Consider the following 19,635-nt stretch of genomic DNA (forward strand, 5'->3'; position numbering starts at 1 on the left):
AATCATTTCACAACATCATATCAAAGCAATGATCAATCGACCCAGTCGATCACATGTCATTTGGACCATTTCTAGGTCATCTCACTCCACACCTTATAATCACCAATAGTACACTCAGTCACAGAGCTACAGTGATGCTCTCGGGCGTCTATTCGCCAAGGTGATGTACAATAAACACTTTATGTGTATACTCTTAGGCATTCCAATTACCTTTAGCCACACTGGCACGATACTCGACACACAGAAATACGGCCACGCAGGCACGATCTACGCCACACAGGCATGATACTCGACACACAGAAATACGGCCATGCAGGCACAATCTACGCCACACAGGCATGATCAATTATCGCCACACAGGCATGATCAATTATCACCACACACGCATGATCAATATTCAACAATTTACAAGCATTCTCTAAGGCATCCAACATGCCAAAGTGATGTAATAATCGCCGAGCCACATCACGCAGCATTTCTTCTCATCTTTTATTATCATTGATAAAATATCGTGCGTGGATACACGATTGGCCTTAGCCAAAATATCATAATTTCGTTTTCACAAATCCCACCAATATTTGCGTCCATCAAAACACTTTTGGTGCTGTAAACCGACACCCAATTATTTTCCAATTAATTATCCAAATTAATTAATCCAAGAAAATAATCTTATAATCACAATTAATTCATTTCAACGCAAAATAAAGCTCGATTAAATAAATGGACTACACCACGATGATCACCACGAAATTCGATTGTCGGATAACCCAGCCTTAATTTTCGAAAAATAAATAAATAAATAAATAATTTCAAAAATTAATTAATAAATATTAAAAATTCAATTTAGCTCAAAATAAAGCCCGATTAAATAAACGGACTTCACCACGGTCATCAGCATAATAATCTGGTCACGGGCCATCCCAGTTGAATTCTCGGAAAATAAATAATTATTTAATTTAATTCCGAAAAATAATATTTAAATACCAAAAATTCCACTTAGGCCGAAAAGCCTAATTCAAGCCCACTAAGGGTCGGGAAAAATCCCGAGATACTTTCAATAAATAGTAGACCACGTCTACTTGCTAAATGCACATTCAATTTGTCTAATTCGCATCACAATTGACTAATAAACACTAATCCATTCTAATTTAACCACCTAATTGCATTTAATTAAACCTAATCAACCCCTAAGCATAATTAGCCAACTAATTAGGGATTAGTGAGATTACTCACCGGAATCGCACACAAATCGGATCAATCCGACGGGGACGACAGGTCTCGGGTCTGAGGCCCGGAAACGGCCCAAAACAGCCCACGAACCGGTTGGAAACCCACCGGCGGGTTTGCTGGTTCAGCCGCAAAACATAGAGAAAGAGAGAGGGTTGGGGGCGGCAAGGGGTCGGGAAGGTAGGTGGCGGTCCGGCGAGGCTGAACAGCGGCTCCGGTGGCCTGCTCAGCCGCTCACGGTGGCTAAACAGAGGCCAAACAGAGGTTGGATCGCGCAGGGGAGGACGCCTGGGCGGAGGAGAGGGCAGGCGGCGCACAGCAGCGAGTGGCAGACGCGGGTGCGTGCGTGGACGGCGGGACGACGGCCTAGCGGCGAGCTGCGACGGTGTGTGGGTGGCGACGGCGGTGGCTGTCTGTCTCGGCGAGCTGCGGCTTCCGCTTGATCCCGCCGGTTCGCACGAATAGAGAGGAAGAGAAGGAGGGTTATGAGCGGTGGAGCACGGGCACGGCGCGGGCCGGCGAGACAATGGCAAGCGGTGGGTGGCAACGCAACAGCGACGGCAAGCTGCTGTCCCCTGTTTCGCTTCAGTTCCGCTCGTTTTCACGAAGAAGAGAGAGTGACGAGAGAGAGAGAGAGAGAGAGAGAGAGAGAGAGAGAGAGAATTTGACCAGTCAAAAGGAGAGAAAAGCCAATTTAAAATTGGCAAGGGGGTGCTCAAGTGGGTGGGGAGGGGCTGCATTGGGTGGGGAGGGGCTGCACACGAAGGGGGGAAAGAGGAGAGAGAAGAGAGAGAGAAAATAAATTAAATAATCATATTTTCTTATTTTTCTTTTCTCTTTTCCTTTCTATTTTCTTTTGGTCTTCGATTTTTCCTCCAATAATTTCTTTATTGAAATTTCGGACTCGTCAATAAATTGACAGACGATGAGACGGTCCTAAAAATGAATTGTGACACGCTCGAATATTCGATTCCCGAGATTAAATTAAATTTCATGGTTAGAATCGATCAGACGCGATTTTAGTCCAATTCAACCAATTGAGTAGCTTTTAGGGATTTTACTGCAGATACATCCCTTAACGGCTTCACCCAATAGGTTAGTTAACTCGTGAGTGATCAGCTCAGAGAAAAATGACTATAGACACGTTGACAACATGCCCATTTCACTTTATCGAAACGGGGTCGAATTTTCAGGATGTCACAACCGGGGTCACTAGGCCTCGACCTATGGCTGGTGACCCCACTCCTGCCAACAATGGTGGCCTCTTTAGGCAACGGCTGGCAACCCTCATCTAATCTAGGGGAAGGCCGCAACCCCTCGCCTTAGATCTACGCAATGGCATATAGGCCATCACCTATGATTAGCCAAGGTTGTCGACCCTTTCGGCTATGATCCCTCGCTAATTTCCCCTTTTTTTTAAATTTATTCTTTTTAAGTTAATTTAATTAATATTTATATTAAAAATCAAATTTCGGGGCAAAACGACGTTATTTTGGGACAAGGGTTGCTGAGTGAATATTTTGGCAAGCGATAAAGACAACTTTCCATTTCGTCTTTCGCCTCACTTGTCATGTGGCCTCACCTCCATCTCTCACTCTCATTCTTAGTGGACTTTGGCCTCATTGCTCCCTCTGTCACTCTCGCTCTCAATCGCCTCTAACCTCCGACCTTATTGCTCGCTCTCAAGTCTCACACCTCTTTTGAAGTGTGGATAAATCGAGTGGTTCTATGGACCCACTCGTGAATCAAACTGGATTGGCGGTCCAATCCTGGGGTGGGTCCTTAGAACCGATAGGCAGTTCTTAGTTCCAATTTATCGGAACCAGTCCTTAGTAGGTGGTTTTTTAACCATCCACCTAGGATCTGATCACCCATACCCTATTCTAATCAACAAGTTAATTCCTATTTGAGTTTACAACATATTACAGTTGTAAAAAATAAAAGATAATTGACATTGACAAAATGAGGAGTTTGGTGTGAATTCTTATTGTTGAGACAATAAAATTTGAATCCGTCGGAAAAGTTCAATTAAAAGAATAGAGAGAAAATCTGTTGATAATTTTTTTCCTTCATACCAGTAGACTCTTTCTCTAAATACATGGGGAGATCATCAAGAGAAGGGCGAAGTCCAAGCCCATCGACGACTGGTATTGGCAAAAATGACGGTTGGAATTAAAATGAGTGGCTCCCAATTTATGGAAAGGTTCAAATGAATTGTAAAGAACGAAGACCAATCAAAAAATGGGTTCTAATATGTTTTAATTCAATCCATCTTTAACCTATTTTAATCAAGTTGATCTTGAGATATGTTGGCCGTTTTTTATTTTTCCATTTTTTGAGCCGTAACAAGTTGTTGTCTCCTTTATTGCGAATCTGTGTACGATATTTCAAAGTGATGATATAAGAATTAACATCGACTTAATGCTAAATAAGTAGACAATTACTGTGGTAGTTTGTTTTGCTCAAACGTCTATTTCGTTGTAGACATTATATTAGTTGCGTGTGTAGATCAAACGCTAGAAGACATCATTTTCGCTGACCTTTGCTCGTATTACAGTCGATATCTAAAACAACTTTATCGTGTTGGAAGGAGTCTTGCGAAAGGGATGATGCTCTTTGGGCCCAAAAAAATAGATGGGAAACATTAATCCTTAACATATCTTATAAGGTTGTTGAAAGAATTCGTTTCAGTTTGTAAGAAAAAAACTCAACTTGCATCTCAAGAAAAATAATACAAATAAAAATAGCCTCTTAGAGTTGGGCCACATGAAAATTACATGACCTCTTATTTAATGGCAACGATTGTTAAGATTTTGAGCCCGAATTGAAATAGATATGTGTTGGGTTTGGTTTGGATATGAATCATTAATGTTGTATGACGTAAAAATGAGTTAATGCAGATGTCGCGACCTCTTCTTTTTTTTCGGCGTCCGCGATCGGGTACAGGCGCCTAAGAAGGCTAATGGCTCGGATGAAATTAGTTATGCCCGGACTCTCCCAAGTTCACCAATTCACGACTTAATGGTCTAAGTTTTTAACCCGTAAATCAATTTTTAAAATGGAGTCGCCACTAATCAATTTGGAGTAGGTTGATTAAAAACCCAAGAGAAGTATCGGGAGAAATACTTACTCTGCGCAACCAGAGAAATTAGGATCGGGGACTTGATTACACTAATTAATCACTAATGCCCTTTCGGTACCTAATCTTGTTTAAACCTTGAGGTTTTTTGGATGTTCAAGGGATTTTCCATGCATTTTTGTAAGGAAAAACATTTTTTGAGTCTTTTTCTAATTTTTGGACATAAAAGGGATTTTTTTTTTTTTTTTTTTGGTACCTTTTGGATAATATGGAATTTTTTTATTTTTTTTTATTTTTTGGAAAATAAAATATTTTTTAATTTTTTCAAAATATTTTTGGAAAATAAATTATTTTTTATTTTTCTCGATTTTTTTAGAAAATAAAACATTTTTTAACATTTTTAAACATTTTTCGGGTTTTCGGAAATTAAAATATTTTTTAATTTTTTTGGAAAATATTTATTTATTATTTTTAAAATATTATTTTATATTATAATAATATAAAACAAACCGGGTCGGATCTCGGGTTGGGTCCGACCCACTTTCGTCTCGCCCGAGACACGAGACGGGCTGCGTTGCGGGCCCGACTTGACTTTTTTTTTTTCCCATTTTTTTTAAAGAAAAGCCCAAACCGCTCTTGGCCCGCTTTATAAAAACCCTAGTTAAACATCTACCCAGCCCACGCGCACAACCCGGCCCGTCTCAGGCGGAAACCCTACCCGGTTCAGACCTATGCCCGACCCGCTCTCGACCCGGCTTGCAGCCGCGACCCGATTCCTAAAACCCTACCCGGATTCGTGACCCGGATCGCGACCCGGTCTTCCGCCTCCCCAAATCGCGCAAAACCCTACCCGGTTCCTGGCCCGGTCCGACCCGACGACTCGGAAAATCGGGAACCCTAGGGTTCCCGATTCGCGGCGCCAAAGCATCGCCGGGGCAATGGCGGCGACGACTACGACGGTGATGATGGCGGTGGTGGCGACGGTGGTGACGGTGATGACGACGACCCTTATTACCTGTGGCGAGGTGGCGGCGAGTGGGGGAGACGGCGACGACGTCAGAGGGTGCGCGACGCGGCTCTGCAGGGGTCTCGGCTTGCGTCGGACAGCGTCGGAGGACGATGACGAACACGGCGGCTGGCTGGAGCTTCGGCGTGGGCGGTCGACAACGTCGAAGATGGCGGTGGTGACGCGGTTGCGCTGTCGACAACGAATCCCAGATCTGGTCAGATCTGGGCTTTCGCCAGCCCTCCTCGTCGCTGCGCTCTCCCCTCTTCCAGAACTCTTTCGCCTCCTTCGACCTCGCTTCTCTCTCACTCAGGCTAGATCCGAGCCTCCACCGGCCGGATCTAACCTTCTCGAAGTCGCTCGCCGCCGGCCTTCCCCGAAGTCTCTCGGTGGAGGGTGGGCTGAACTCGCGACTCGAGTTCTCTCTCGCTCGCCCTTCGATCCTTCCCGATGTCTCTTAGTGAAGGATCTCCGAGCTCGCCACCCCCCCCGACGATGCTTATAGGCGAAGGAAATCCGGTCGACAGAGGGGCTTGGTCGCCAGCCTCCGGCTTGCCCACCGGTTCCGCTCGGCTGAACCGGTGTCCCATCGAGCTTTCCAGCGAAGCTCGCTCAGCATTAATGGTGCCTGATCTTATCCTCTCCGGACGACGTCGGCCTACTCCCCTCAGCCGTAGGTCGTCCTTCGCACGCGTCGCCGGCCACCGCGCGTGAGATGCGGCGCTGAGGAAGAAGAAGAGAGGGGGCCAGGCCAAAACTCAAGAAAACAAGGGCTGGGCCCTGGGCCTACGCAAGGGAGAGAAAAAGAGGGAGGGGCTGGGCTTTTGCTTTCTTTTGTTTTTTCCTTTTTATTTATTTTTGTTGTTGTTTTTGTTATTTATTATTTATTATCTTATTTATCCGAAATGACAAAATAAAATAAAGTAAAACCTAATTAATTAAAAGGAAATTTTAGGCGTCAACAGCAGATAGAAACCATCTTGCACCCACTTACCACCTGAATTCAACCTTATCCACCTAATTAGCAAAGAAAAGGACACGACAAGTGATATAACTTTCGTGTAGCTCTCACTTGAGTGCCATAACATTTTTTTTTTCAATTATTTGACTATCATAACTTACATACAACATTTACATAGGTATCATAATTATTTTTTTTTCCGATTACTTGAGCACCATAACTTTTTAAAAACATTCATCATAAGTATTATAATACGGTGGATTTCTGACACTTAGGTGAACGTTTTTCAAATTTTTTGACACTTAGGTGTCCTTATCCATCGTTTGGCAAAATCTACCATGTTTAACTAGTATGAGATTGAGATAATTGCCAGATCCGCTTGGGAAAGTTGCACCTGAAATGTGCCTCGATTCTTGGTGACGGGAGACCTGTCATTGAAGTTCGGAAAACATTAATAAGAAAGCACTCCGTGAAAAGAAAAAGAAATAAGAAAAGAATGTAAAACATGTACATAAACATTTGAGAAAGACAATCCCGTTTTCTTTATGTTACATGGATCGTACATTGTCGTGCTTCTGGAAGACTCAATTCAACTACTTCTTGTCTAGACTAAATAATCAAATGGGAGTGTTAGTTAAATTACCAATATATTTACTCTCATTCATCAAAGGTTGCTCATGAAAAATCTATATTCAGTTAAAAGAACAAAAACCAAAAATTCAAATTTTCCACAACTAGTGAAAGCTTGAACGTATGATTTCTTGCAAATGGTACTTTCTGCACATTAGAAGGTTAAACTGCAACAAACCAAATAAGAAGTAATCAAGACTTTTATTTGGCACAAACTCATAGGTGAGTAGTTTTCCATCTCCCTCTAAGCAAAATCCGAGCAGCCATACAAGGTTTATGTATTGAGGCTTCGTGACCAATAAAACTTCATTCTTGAATTCTTCATCACCCTGTCTTGAGCTTTGAGATAACCTCTTCACCGCGATTTGTTGTCCATTAGAATGTCTACCCTAAAGTGTTTTGTATTTAGCGTTTATTTCCTAATCACAATGTCTTATAAGCAAACATAAAAAAGCTTTTCATGTTTCTTTTTATTCGACATCATTATGTTTAATTCAAATGTAAAGCATTCTTATTATTTCTAACTAATATGTAATTTGCACCTAAAAAATTTCACCGGATCCACCTTTACCTAACTCGTTTTCACGAGAAAAATTATTTGTTGTGGCTAGTATTGCAGCCAAGTCATATTGCAAGGACTCCATGGAATTAAGTTTGTTTGCACCAACATTACAAAACAACTCAAATTGATTATAAAATTACATCTATAATGTTGATTTTGATCTATAATAATGGATATAGGGAGGGGTGAGTGGTTTCCAATTCCTACCGTTTAGGTCCTCAGGCTCCTAATTTTATCTCAGAACCATACTCACCTCTAGATATGAGGTTGCTAGTGCTTCGGGACATTATCGGAAGGAAGAGTATTAGTTAAATTGGCATGTTGTGTCTCCTCACTGTAAAGCAATCTTTCCTGTCTTGATTGGTCATGAAGAAAAGCAAAAAGAAACAAAATCATCAATACTATAAGAAAGAAATGGGATTAATATTGTATCACCATCAGTTCTTCATGCTAAGGGAAATGTTCATTGTGGTGCAGGTGTTACCTATTCTTAGCAGGAATCCATAAAGGTTAGGAATATTTTGAGGCCTCATAGTGTGGTTAGTGACGGTGAATTTATATCACGTTGGCATGTTGGGGTATCTGAAACGCGCCCACGTGAACGTTTATCTTTCTTTTCTTCGTTTTCTCATTTCCTCCACGGACAAGCTCACTTTCACTTTGTCCTTGCATGAAATGTCACCACCTTCACTGACTTCATGCACATATCTGTTAAAGAGACAAAACAAAGATTAAAAACACAGAACAAAGAAGCTGATAGAAGCAGAGGAGCTGAGCAAAGTGAAGATGATAAAAGAAGGGAAAGATGAGTTGCAACTACAGCTGAACAAGGCAGCTGAATAAACCAAAGCAGAGCAAGCTCGAAGTGAAGCTGAAAGATGAGCTGGCAAGCTATAAAGAAGTCGAAGAAACAAAACCTGAGCTGGTGATCCGTAGAAAAGTTGAGCTGGCAATCCCTGTGAAGAATCCGACTATACAAGAGATTAACAAGAGATTAAAACTAGGAACAGAAGTTGATCAAGCTACTGAAGGAGCTGCACGTGTGCCAAGATTAATCATTATGTTACTAAAGTTGTTAAATCTGTTTTGAAAGAAAGTCTAAGTAGTTAAGCTTTAGTATAAAGAGATTGAAGGAAACTGATGAGCCGATGTGATACATTTCTGAAAACTTGAATCTCTCTGTTCTCTTAATTCTCTCTGTTCTTCTCAAGTTCTCTCTCTTTGTATTTTTGTTCTTCTTCATATAGTAAAGCTTTGTAAGGTTGAACAAGAAGAAAGATGAAAAGAAATGTTCAACTGATGTATTGCAATTGATTGTTCAGCAACTACAGAATACATAAGTCTCTCATGTACAGTTTATCTTCTAGATTCTATTTCTTCTCAATATCTAGGGAAGCAACTCTGAAAGTGGCTGAATCCTGGCTATTGAACCATGGATTTGGGCTTTAGGAAACATGAGCTGTGCCCATCTGTAACAAATGTAGATTCAATTGGGCCAATCTCGACTTCAATGATAACACACGCCTTGAGAAAATATTAGGTAGGTTCATCATTCCACGTCATCAACGAGAGACTCCATTAATTGGCTGCCACTTCTCCTAATGAATTCATTAATTTCAATTTTTTTTGTCAACTCCGATTTTTCTCTGTCCTCCTCTTACTTTTGTACCACACCATAAATCAAGAAATGCTTACACTTCATTAACAGGTTCTGCAAACAAAGATGTGCACAACAAGATGACTGAATTTACGAGGAAAATTCCCATGCAAAATCCCTTGAGCCTTTTTACAATTCATTAGGAATCAAAGTCAAAATAAAGCTTAGTTAAATTGCTTTTCCAATTCTCTATTTCTTTTGCACACAAATCTCAAGGTTATTGAATGAAACGGAAGGTGAACCTGCTTCAAGTTGCAGAAACCTTTGTAAACTCACACCCAACCTTGAAAAACACAAATACCTACACCTCATAGAAACCCTAAGTCCGAGCCTTCCTCTCTCTTACTATCATTCTTGAGAACATGAAGCGCAACGACGCAATCGCCAGGTTCGATGACCTTGATCAAAGCGCACGTCAGCAGCTCCCTACTCTGCAAGCTCAACGCCAACCACCATCGCCTGGGCTCCATGAACTTCAGCTGGAGGCTCTACGACGACGACCTTGATTAAAGCAGTACTACTTTGATGCCATGAGTGAGAGGAGAGAGAGAAAGTAACGGAGGATAGGGATTAACAAAAGTGAGAAGAAAATTGAGACTAATGGGTCCTTTTTGGACACGTAGCATACAATTAATGGAGCATCTCATTGATAACGTAGAAAGAAGGTCCCACTTGATATTCTCTCCGCTTGTCTTGATAAAGACTAGTCCACTAAACAATTGGTACAAATTTCCAGAGGATATTGTACAATATTATCTTACGTATGACAAAGGAGAATGGAGTAGACAAGACACCAGCAAAAGTTAAAAATAAAGAGTTCAAAGTCGGTGTTTTTTTCCAACATGGAAAGTTATGGCCAAGGTCAAAGCAAGTCAAGAATGTTGAGGGGGTGAAGATAGTATACTCAATTGCTCGCAATGAGTATGAATGTTAAAAAAAAAAAAAAATTGTAAGTGATTCTAATTCCTTTTTCCAACAAACGACATGCCTCATTTTTAGAACAATCGTTAGGGACTTTGAATTATACTCTTGAAATCCGCACATGTATATAACAAAAGAAAGCATATCCACATGTCACCCAATAGCAATACTTTGTCCAAATCCATATGATAAATCACATTTATTGTAATTCCTTATAGTTCCACCAACCATCCATACACAGTTCTTTTATTGCAGTCATCAAATAAAGAAAAGAGTTGTCTGAATTTTTGTTCTTTCCTTTTCTTTTACAAATTCTTCTTTTTCTTTTCTCATCTTTTGCTTCTTCCTCAATTCCACGAGTAATGCCACCGCCCTCCTCCTTATGATAAGAAGGCGAGCTTGAGCAAAGATGGGCCAATGCAATGCAGAACCGAAATGCCGATTATGGTGAGGCACGGAAATAAGGCGAGGGCCATGCGAGCCGCGGATGAGGGGAGGGAGAGAGAGAGAGAAATAAATGGTGAGGATGATCCCAGAAAACTACTAATAAGTTGCTATTGATTACGCCATCAATTCAGGTGTGAAAGAGAATAAGATAAATGGTGACCGGTGAGGATGGTCCCCCATTGGCCTAGTACAGGGGTCATTTGCAAGGTCAATTGTGTGAGTTGCATTCTCATGTTTAGCGATGATGTTGGTTAGAGACAGCATTTGTTGGCTCTTGAAACTCTAAACTTTCCGTGGTCCTTTGAAGATCGAGGGATTAAGGAAATATGTGTAAAGTCGCTTTGCCTCACAATCATAATCAACCACTAACCATTATAATCGAGTAAAGAAGTCAGAGATGTAAAGGAACATATTTGGAGATGATATTCATGACCTTGATTTCTAATGAATGTGATGGAAATAAAGTGGTGCATATTATATCATCACATATCATGAAAATACTATGAGAAAATCATGACAATGAAGTGAAACTCTAGTCCTTTCTTATTAATCGTTTCTTCGGATGAGGAACAACCTGCATTCCTCTATCCAATAAGACCACATATACATATGAATAGATTATAATAGATTACCTTCCTTATCGAGAGGATCAAAACATGATTAGCCTCAACGAGAACACATCATATTTGCATATTGTTCATTGATGATCACCAAAGTTCAGCCCCAGTGACAGACCTCCCAGTGGAATTCCTTATCACAACTTCTTAGAAGCTAACATAAAGAGGCTTTACATCAACATCATTATGTTAAATTCAATTCATATGTAAAGCATTCTGGATTGTTTCTAACAAACATGTAATAAGTACCTACAAAACTTCACCAAATCCACCTTCACCCAAATTATTTTCACGAGAGAAATCATTTGTTGCAACTTGTGTTGTAGCCAAGTCAAATTGCAAGGACTCCACAGTGGTAAGTTCATTTGCACCAACATTATGAAACAACTCAATTTGATCAAAAAATTTAATTGATAGTATCAATTTTGATCAAAAGTAATAGGGTTGCTAGTGCTTGGGGACAGTTATTACAACGAAGAGCACCAGCTAAACTAGCATGTCATGTCTCCCAACCCTAAAGCAATCTTTCCTCTCTTGATTGGCCATGAAGAAAAGCAAAAAGAAATAAAATCATCAGTACTATAGGAAAGAAATGGGATGTATCTTGTATCACAATAACTTCTTCATGCTAGAGGAAGTGTTCATTGCGAGGCAGATGCTACCCATGCTTGGAGAGAATCCTCAGAGATTAGGAGTATTTTGAGGCCTCATTATGTAGTTGGTAATGGTGAATTTATATCATGCTGGCATGTTAGGCTACCCAAAACATACACACGTGAAAATTTCTCTCTCTTTTCTTAGTTTTCTCATTTCCTTCACGGACGAGCTTACTCTCTCTTTTTTCCTTGCATTTCTCACCACCTTCACTAACTTCATGTGCATATCTAGGGAAGCAACTTTGAAAGTGGCTGCATTGTGGCTATCATTTTGACCAAAAAGAAGAAAAAAGAAAAAAGAGAACTGCGGCTATTGAAACATGGGTTTGGGCTTTATGAAACATGGGCTGGGCCCATCTATAACAAATGTATATTCAATCAGCTAATCTCAACTTTTGTGATGACACACTGCCTCAGAAAATATTAGTTGAGACCGTTTTGCCATGTTGTCAATGAGACACTCCGTTAATTGGCTGCCATGTGTCCTAAGGGACCCATTAATTTCAATTTTTCTCACCTCCGTCACTTCTCTCGGCTCTGTTACCCTCTCTCTCTCCCTTCCGTTCGGTCTTCTTCCTCGAGCACCACACCATAAGTCCAAAAATGCTTAAACTTCATTAACAAGCTCCACAAACAAAGATGTGCACAACAAGATGACCAAATTTATAGGGAAAATTCACAAGCAAAATCCCTTGAGTTTTTGTAGTTCACTAGGAATCATAGTTGAAATTAAAGCTCATTTAAATTTTCCAATTCTCTATTTCTTTTGCAGACTAATCTCAAGTTTGTTAAATGAAACCAAAGGTGAACCTACTTCAAGTTGCAGAATCCTTCATGTATTACACACCCAACCTCGAAAAACACAAACACCTACACCTCTTAGAAACCTAAGCCCAAGCCTTCCTTTCTCTCACAATCGTTCATGAGAACATGAAGCATGTCGACGTGATCATGGGGTTCGGCGACCTTGACCAAAGTGCACGTCAGGAGCTCCTTGCTCTATGAGCTTGACACCAACCACCACCATCCGGTCTCTAGGAAATTCAGTTCGAGGCTCTACAGTGGCGACCTTGGCCATAGCAGTCCAACTTTGACACCATGAGAGAGAGAGAGAGAGAGAGTAACGGTGGAGAGGGGTTAACGGAGGAGAGAAGAAAATTGAGATTAATGGGTCTCACTTCGACACGTCGCATCTAATTAACGGAGTGTCTCGTTGACAGTGGGAAAAGACGGTCCCACTTAATATTTTCTCGGCTTATCTTTGTTAAAGACCAGTCCACTAGACAATTGGTAGAAATTTCCAGAGGATATTGTGTAATGTCATCTTATAAAAGACGATAGAGATTGGAGTAGATAAGCACAACAACTAAAGTAAAAAATAAAGTGTTCAAAGTCAGTGTTTCGATCCAACACGAAAAGTAATGGCCAAGGTCAAGGCAAGTCAAGAATGTAGACGAATGAAGATAATGTATTCAATTGCTCGCAATGAGTGTGAATGTTATAAAAAAAAAAATTCTAAGTGCTTCCAAGTCCTTTCTTCAATGAAAGACATGCCTCTTCTATGGAGCAATTGTTGGGGGCTTTGGATTATACTCCTTGAAATCCACATTTATATGACAAGAGGACACATATGCATATTTCACCCAATAGTAATACTTTGTCCAAACCCAGATGATTAATCACATTTATTTTTTTGTAAATCCTTATAGTTCCACGAACCAACCATACGCAGTTGTCCGAATTTTCGTTCTTTCCTTTTCTTCCACATATTCTTCTTTTCCTTTTCTCATCTTTCGCTTCTTCCTCAATTCCATTAGTAATGACACCGCCCTCCTCCTTGTGTGACAAGGAAAGATGGGCCGATGCAATGCGGAACTGTAATGCCGATATTGATGAGGCACGGAAATAAAGGCGAGGGCCATGTGAGCCATGGTGGAGGTGAGAGAGAGAGAGATAAATGGTGAGGATTATCCCAAAAAACTTTTAATATTGCTATTGATTAGGCCATCAACATTCAAGTGTGAAAGAGAATAAGGTAAATGGTGACTGGTGAGGATGTACCCCCATTGGCCTCGTACAGGGGTCTTTATATATCAATGTACAGGGGTCATTTACAAGGTCAATTGCGTGAGTTGCCTTCTCTTGTTTAGCGATGATGATGGTCAGAGTCAGCACTCCAAGGCCCTTCGAACTCTCAACTTTCCGCGGCCCTTTGGAGATCGAGGGATTAAGGAAATATGTGTGTAAAGTCGCTTTGCCTTACCATCATGATCAACCACCAACCATTATAATCGAGTAAAGAAGCCGGAGATGCAAAGGTCATATATGGAGATGACCTTCATGACCTCGATTTCTAATGAATTTGATGGAAATAAAGTGGCGCAGATTATGTTTTGACACATCGTGAAAAGTACTTTAAGAAAATCATGACGATGAAGTGAAACTCTAGTCCTTTCTAAGTAATCATTTATTCAAATGAGGAAGAACCTGCATTCCTCTATCCAATAAAACCACATATACATATGAATAGACTAATATAAACGATCTTCCTTGTCGAGAGGATCAAAACATGATTAGCCTCAACGAGAAGACACCATGTTTGCTCATTGTTCATTGATGATCACCGAAGTTCAGCCCCAGTGATAGACCTCCCAGGGGATTTGTCCGATTCCAGTCTCCCTGTCCTGCCATGGCAGAAGGCCGGCTGTCGGGGCAGTTCAAGAGTAACAGGGTGGCTGGTCAACTCACGGACTATGTCCGCCATTGTGGGTCTATGATTTGGATCTTCCTGAGCACACAACAAACCGATTTTGAGGCATTTAGCAACTTCGTTCACTGAATATGTCCCTCCTAGGGCGGGATCTAACACCAACAACGGCGTACCGTCTCTCCAGTTTTTCCAAGCCTGACAACAGTTCATTGAAAAGCATTTCTGAAGACATCAAATTTGCTTAGTTGAACCATTTTCATTTTAGTTAAGGAGTTGATTTGTGCAACTTACGTAGCAAGCAATACCTTCGCCCCCATCTACCTGGTTGAAAAAACCATTCTTCTTACCAATAATGAGCTCTAGAAGTAGGATACCAAGACTATAGACATCGGACTTCACCGAGAATTGCCCATTCATTGCATACTCAGGTGACATATAGCCACTACAAACCATTATACATAAGTAATATAAGCATACATAAGCATAAAAAGCAAAGAACGGAGCACAACAACACTTACTAAGTTCCCGCAATTCTTTCGGTCATTGCTAGTGTTTGGTCAATCCCGAAAATCCTTGCCATGCCAAAATCGGAAATCTTGGGGTTCATTTCACTATCCAACAATATATTGCTTGATTTCAAATCACGATGGATGATCCGAATTCGAGAGTCCTCGTGTAGATAGCGCATTCCTTGAGCAATCCCACATGCTATGTTGTAACGTGTTGACCAATTCAAGTGCTTGTTTTTTTCAGGATCTACATGTATGCACAATTGGAATGTAGGTTATTTTTGGTCGATAAATCCTCGTGAATGTATTCTATGCAAGGAACTAACTTTAGGTTCCAAAAGATAGGAAACATTCAACATAATTTGAGGCCAATCACATATTCGCGTCAACATAAAAAGCAATAGCTTAGTAATATATGGAAAAGATGACGTACCAAATAAAAAGTAGTCAAGACTTTTATTCTGCACAAACTCATAGACAAGCAGTTTTTCTTCACCCTCTAAGCAAAACCCGAGCAGCTGCACGACATTTCGATGTTGAAGCTTCGGTAGCAACATGACTTCGTTCTTAAATTCTTCAAAACCTTGCCCGGAGCTTTGGGATAGTCTCTTCACAGCTATTGGTAGTCCATTAAGAAGCGTACCCTGGGAGGTTAATATTTTGATGTTTAAGTACACCTGAGTAGTTTCTTATCACAACTTTTCAAAATGGCCAAATCAAAGATCTTCAAGGGTTTTTAACACAGGATCTTTCAAGTGTGATAACTAGCCGTACCAGGAAGACTTCACCAAATCCGCCGTTACCCAACTTGTTTTGACAAGAGAAATTGCTTGTGGCGGCTAGTATGGTGGTTAAATCGTACAACATGGACTGGGAGTTTGTAATTTCAGTAAGGCCTACGCAACAAAACAAAACGGGATGGTCATTTCTGTTAAAGCATAGAATAGTACATCCTGCTTACACAGTTTTATCATTCTATCCAGGTAGACGGCAGCAGTACGTATTTCTTACCGATTTGACCTCCTTGGACGACTGCATGTGTGTTGGTCGCATTCCTCCTACTGAAACACCGAGCAAGGAAGAGAACCACCACAGTTGAGACGACAGAAACGGCGATTACGATGATTATCATAGTAAATATATTGCTTTCGACTGCATATGGGCAACCATATCTCCATAGCATCAGTAATGAGATTATGACTGGATGAGATTTCATAATTACCATAAGCCAGAGCAAACGTGAAAAATGAAGAGAAAAGAGTATGCTTTATGAGTAAATGTCCAGAACAAATGATGTTGAGAGAATGTATAAGAATAACCATCGATCGAGTAAAAGCCACATTTTACCAATTTTGACCTAAACAATCTAACCTAATAGGCAGATGTGAGACCCACCATGTTCAACGGGATGAAATATTATATATTTCCATCGTCCATCACATAAAGAATTTTTTTTCCCGAAAAATCATGCTGACAGAATTTGTAAGAATAAGATGCAAATCTATATTATTCGTGGAGAAAGATTTATCTTAATTTCTACATTTCATTTTATGCGTTAATTATTTACTTAAGGATATTTTCCTTGTCAATATAAAAATAAATAAATTTTATTGATGAATAAGAAGAAAGGAGCATTCAATTAACATGATAGTCTTCAATTAGAATAAAGTTAGATTTTCCTATGGAGTAAATAAATTAATAAATTGCATTGATGAATTTGATGAACAAAAATGGTCACTTATTTTTTCAAATTATATAAAGGTTCTGATTATTTTGTGGAAATTGAAAAGCCCAAAAACATTTTCTTAAAAGCGATCGTTGGCATGTCTTAAAATAATTAGTTAATGAAAATTATTTTCATTTTCGACAATAATTTATATTTAAATAATTTAATGGACGACAAAAATATTTTCATTCGTTAATTTTTATAAATGATATAAGTAATTGTTTTTAGAAATATTTTTTAAAATAAATAGGGCCTAAAGTAAATAAGGTTTTTCTATCAAACAGGAAATTTTTTTTAAGAAAGTAGGAAAGAAAGGCGATTGGAAACGGACTCCATGGGTACCACCTCGTAGGCACTCTGTGATCCTCAATTGTCATCACCTCATGAATTTAATCAATCAATCACGTCGTTTTCTTCGAAGAATAATTACATAATTTTATGATGGCTGACCCACGATGACCAAATTGATGGATACAGAACATTGATACGTTCAACATCAAAATCTTGATGCAAAAGGAAGCCAAAAACGTTGCGAAAAAGACATACGTCAAGTCGAAAAGTGATTATTAGATGAATCGGATATATTTGGTGAAATCGGTTATATTCGGTGAAATATTGAATATATCTGATTTTCCATGTTAACGATTTTGACAGGTCCCATGTCATAATTTTTTGATGTGCCCTCCCTCTTCATCCCCACTTCACCTTCACCTTTCTTCTCCTTTTTATATATATATATATTTTTATATTTTTTTATTTTTTTTTTTTTCTTCTCTTTTTTTCCTTCAGAAGTAAAATTCCTCGGGAGCTCCCACGGCGAGGCCGGTCGCCCAGATCGTCGTGGCCATGGGCGAGGCCGCCTTCACCCACGGCCAGTGAGGCCATGGCAAAATCAGACTTAATATTATGAAAAAGGAGAGTCTGGATGGAGGGAGACAAGCTATACACACACATGCAATTTTAGGTCCGGTCACCGGAGCGGGAGGCGGAGGTGCCGGAACGGGAGGTGGAGGGGCCGGCGACGGCAGGGCTGAGGCATCATAAAAGGGGTAGAGCTCATATCTCAAGTTGCAGCTTGGAGCGAGCAACCTCCCGCCTTGCTTCCCCTGTGGCAGATTAGCGATCGCAAACTGGAGGCACTTGACACAGTCTGACGCCGTCAAGTCCGGCGTACACTGTGCGAGTGCGTACAACTTCTGTGAGCTAGTGAAGTTTGCCTCCGCTGTTGCAACCTTCTTCCCTGACCCGCCAGCTGAAGCCCTTGTGGCGATATCGTTCAGGGTTTCACCGAGAAGCTGCATGAAACGGGTTGGGTCGGTGACGTTCCCAACGTCATACAAAACACGATCCAACGATCGCTCCATGGCAGAGAGTATGGACCGGTTCGAGTACCGCAACATGCACTGGTCGTACCATATTGTGGAGACTCGCTGGTTCGGGCATCTTTGGAGGATATCCCATTCTCCGGTGGCCACGCAGCGGCTGCACTCGGTGCTGTTGAGGTCGCCGCGGCAGAGGAAGAGCCCATAGGCCCGTTCTAGAGGGTTTTGGCCGGCGGTGGCATTGGCGAAGCCGTCGGTGCTGCCGGCGGCGGCAGAGGAGAGGGAAGAGAGGAGGGCGTGGAGGTTGGATCGGTAGGTCGAGTTGGGAGTGAAGAGGGTGGTGTTCGGGCAATCATGAAACAGATATTCGGGTGCAGCCTCAATGCTTAAAATGTCGATGAAGAAGGAGGAGGAGAGACAGAGGGAGATGATGAAGCAAGAATTCATTTTTGGCTTGGTTGATGAATGAATGGGGACTTCATGATTTATAGTAGCCATTACTGTTGCTCCACTCGCAAGATCCCAATTTTAGTCTTGCCGCACGTTATTGGCGGCACGACGGATGGAGAAAATAAGGAAGAGGAGGTGTGAAATTTGGGGAAAAAACAGAAAGGAAGGGAGAGAGAGAGAGAGAGAGAGAGAGAGAGCGTGTGTCTTCGCTATTCATGAATGGAAAGGGAAAGGGAAAGGAATATGAGAGCATGACTATCGCAAAACATTTTTCACACGGGCAATAATGAAAGTAAAATAATCCATGGAGCATTGCAATTCAAGTGGAATACGTCATGACTTTTCACCTATACAAATCACTCTGACTCCAAATAGTTTATATATAGTTAATGAGGTTTGAATGGGTGACTTTTTGTTTGTGAACTACAAATATCTCGATACCTAGATATATTAACAATAGAAAGAGAGACTAATTTGTATTTAATTGAGTAATGAAGAATTTTTATTGTTTTGTACATAAATATATCATAAATTTTTAGGATTTTTGGCAGCCTTCATTGAATAGAATATTTTGCTAAATTTACTTCTCAATGGTCACCCTCCATATTTCTAAACTTTTCGATTCCAAATTATCTACAAAAGAGCACTTATGGTAGAATTCACCATTATCCTCTAGGAAGGATGGGGCTGTTAGCTTAGCAATGTCCTTCATGAAAAGAGTCAACAACACTCCTTTAATAATAATTTTTAATTTATTGTAAGAATAATAGTCTATTATGGATTACAAAAAATTGATTAACAAATTATTATAAATTATTATGGAGTTCGGTCCTTCAATAATATGTAGTCAGAACAAATTATTATTTTTATAGTAATCCAAAATTTGTTATACTAACGAAAATATATTTGATATTAAATCATTAGAATTCTAAGCCCTCCAGCGCACACAAAAAGACAAACAAGAATGTGGGTCTTGTCCTTTTTTGGGAATGCTCGACTCCGACCTTTTGTCCTTTCAGACCAAGAAAATTCGCAACCAAAATAGCGCGTTTTATTTGAATGACGTTACATCCTTAACCCCGAAGGGAAGCGTACCTTTCAAGCCAGATAAAAATGTAGAGTTGTGTACTAGTAGACAGCGACGCTTATAGCTTT

At 40.4% G+C, this 19,635-nt stretch overlaps 1 protein-coding gene across 1 annotated transcript; it reads right to left on the reverse strand.

Annotated features, from left to right (window-relative positions):
• Positions 1–5,090: 5,090 nt before the first annotated feature.
• Positions 5,091–18,528, reverse strand: LOC104447655 (cysteine-rich receptor-like protein kinase 10). Its single transcript, XM_039313937.1, has 10 exons — positions 17,532–18,528; positions 15,994–16,134; positions 15,757–15,878; positions 15,416–15,626; positions 14,992–15,229; positions 14,765–14,915; positions 14,388–14,668; positions 8,383–8,436; positions 8,119–8,173; positions 5,091–5,504 (listed from the first exon to the last, which is right to left on the reverse strand). The coding sequence occupies exons 1-10, from the start codon at positions 18,526–18,528 to the stop codon at positions 5,091–5,093; spliced, it is 2,664 nt and encodes an 887-aa protein (XP_039169871.1).
• Between the last annotated feature and the right edge of the window lie 1,107 nt (positions 18,529–19,635).

This window comes from Eucalyptus grandis, chromosome 5 (genome assembly GCF_016545825.1).
Source record: "Eucalyptus grandis isolate ANBG69807.140 chromosome 5, ASM1654582v1, whole genome shotgun sequence".
Lineage (NCBI taxonomy): Eukaryota > Viridiplantae > Streptophyta > Magnoliopsida > Myrtales > Myrtaceae > Eucalyptus > Eucalyptus grandis.

Excerpts from the sequence above, each read along its gene's own strand:
- LOC104447655 (XM_039313937.1), bottom strand. The coding sequence starts at position 18,528 with ATGGCTACTATAAATCATGAAGTCCCCATTCATTCATCAACCAAGCCA. Across the intron at positions 15,627-15,756 it reads GATTTGGTGAAGTCTTCCTG|GGTACGCTTCTTAATGGACT; the intron begins GTACGGCTAGTT and ends TTAACCTCCCAG. Across the intron at positions 14,916-14,991 it reads GAAAGAATTGCGGGAACTTA|TGGCTATATGTCACCTGAGT; the intron begins GTAAGTGTTGTT and ends AATGGTTTGTAG.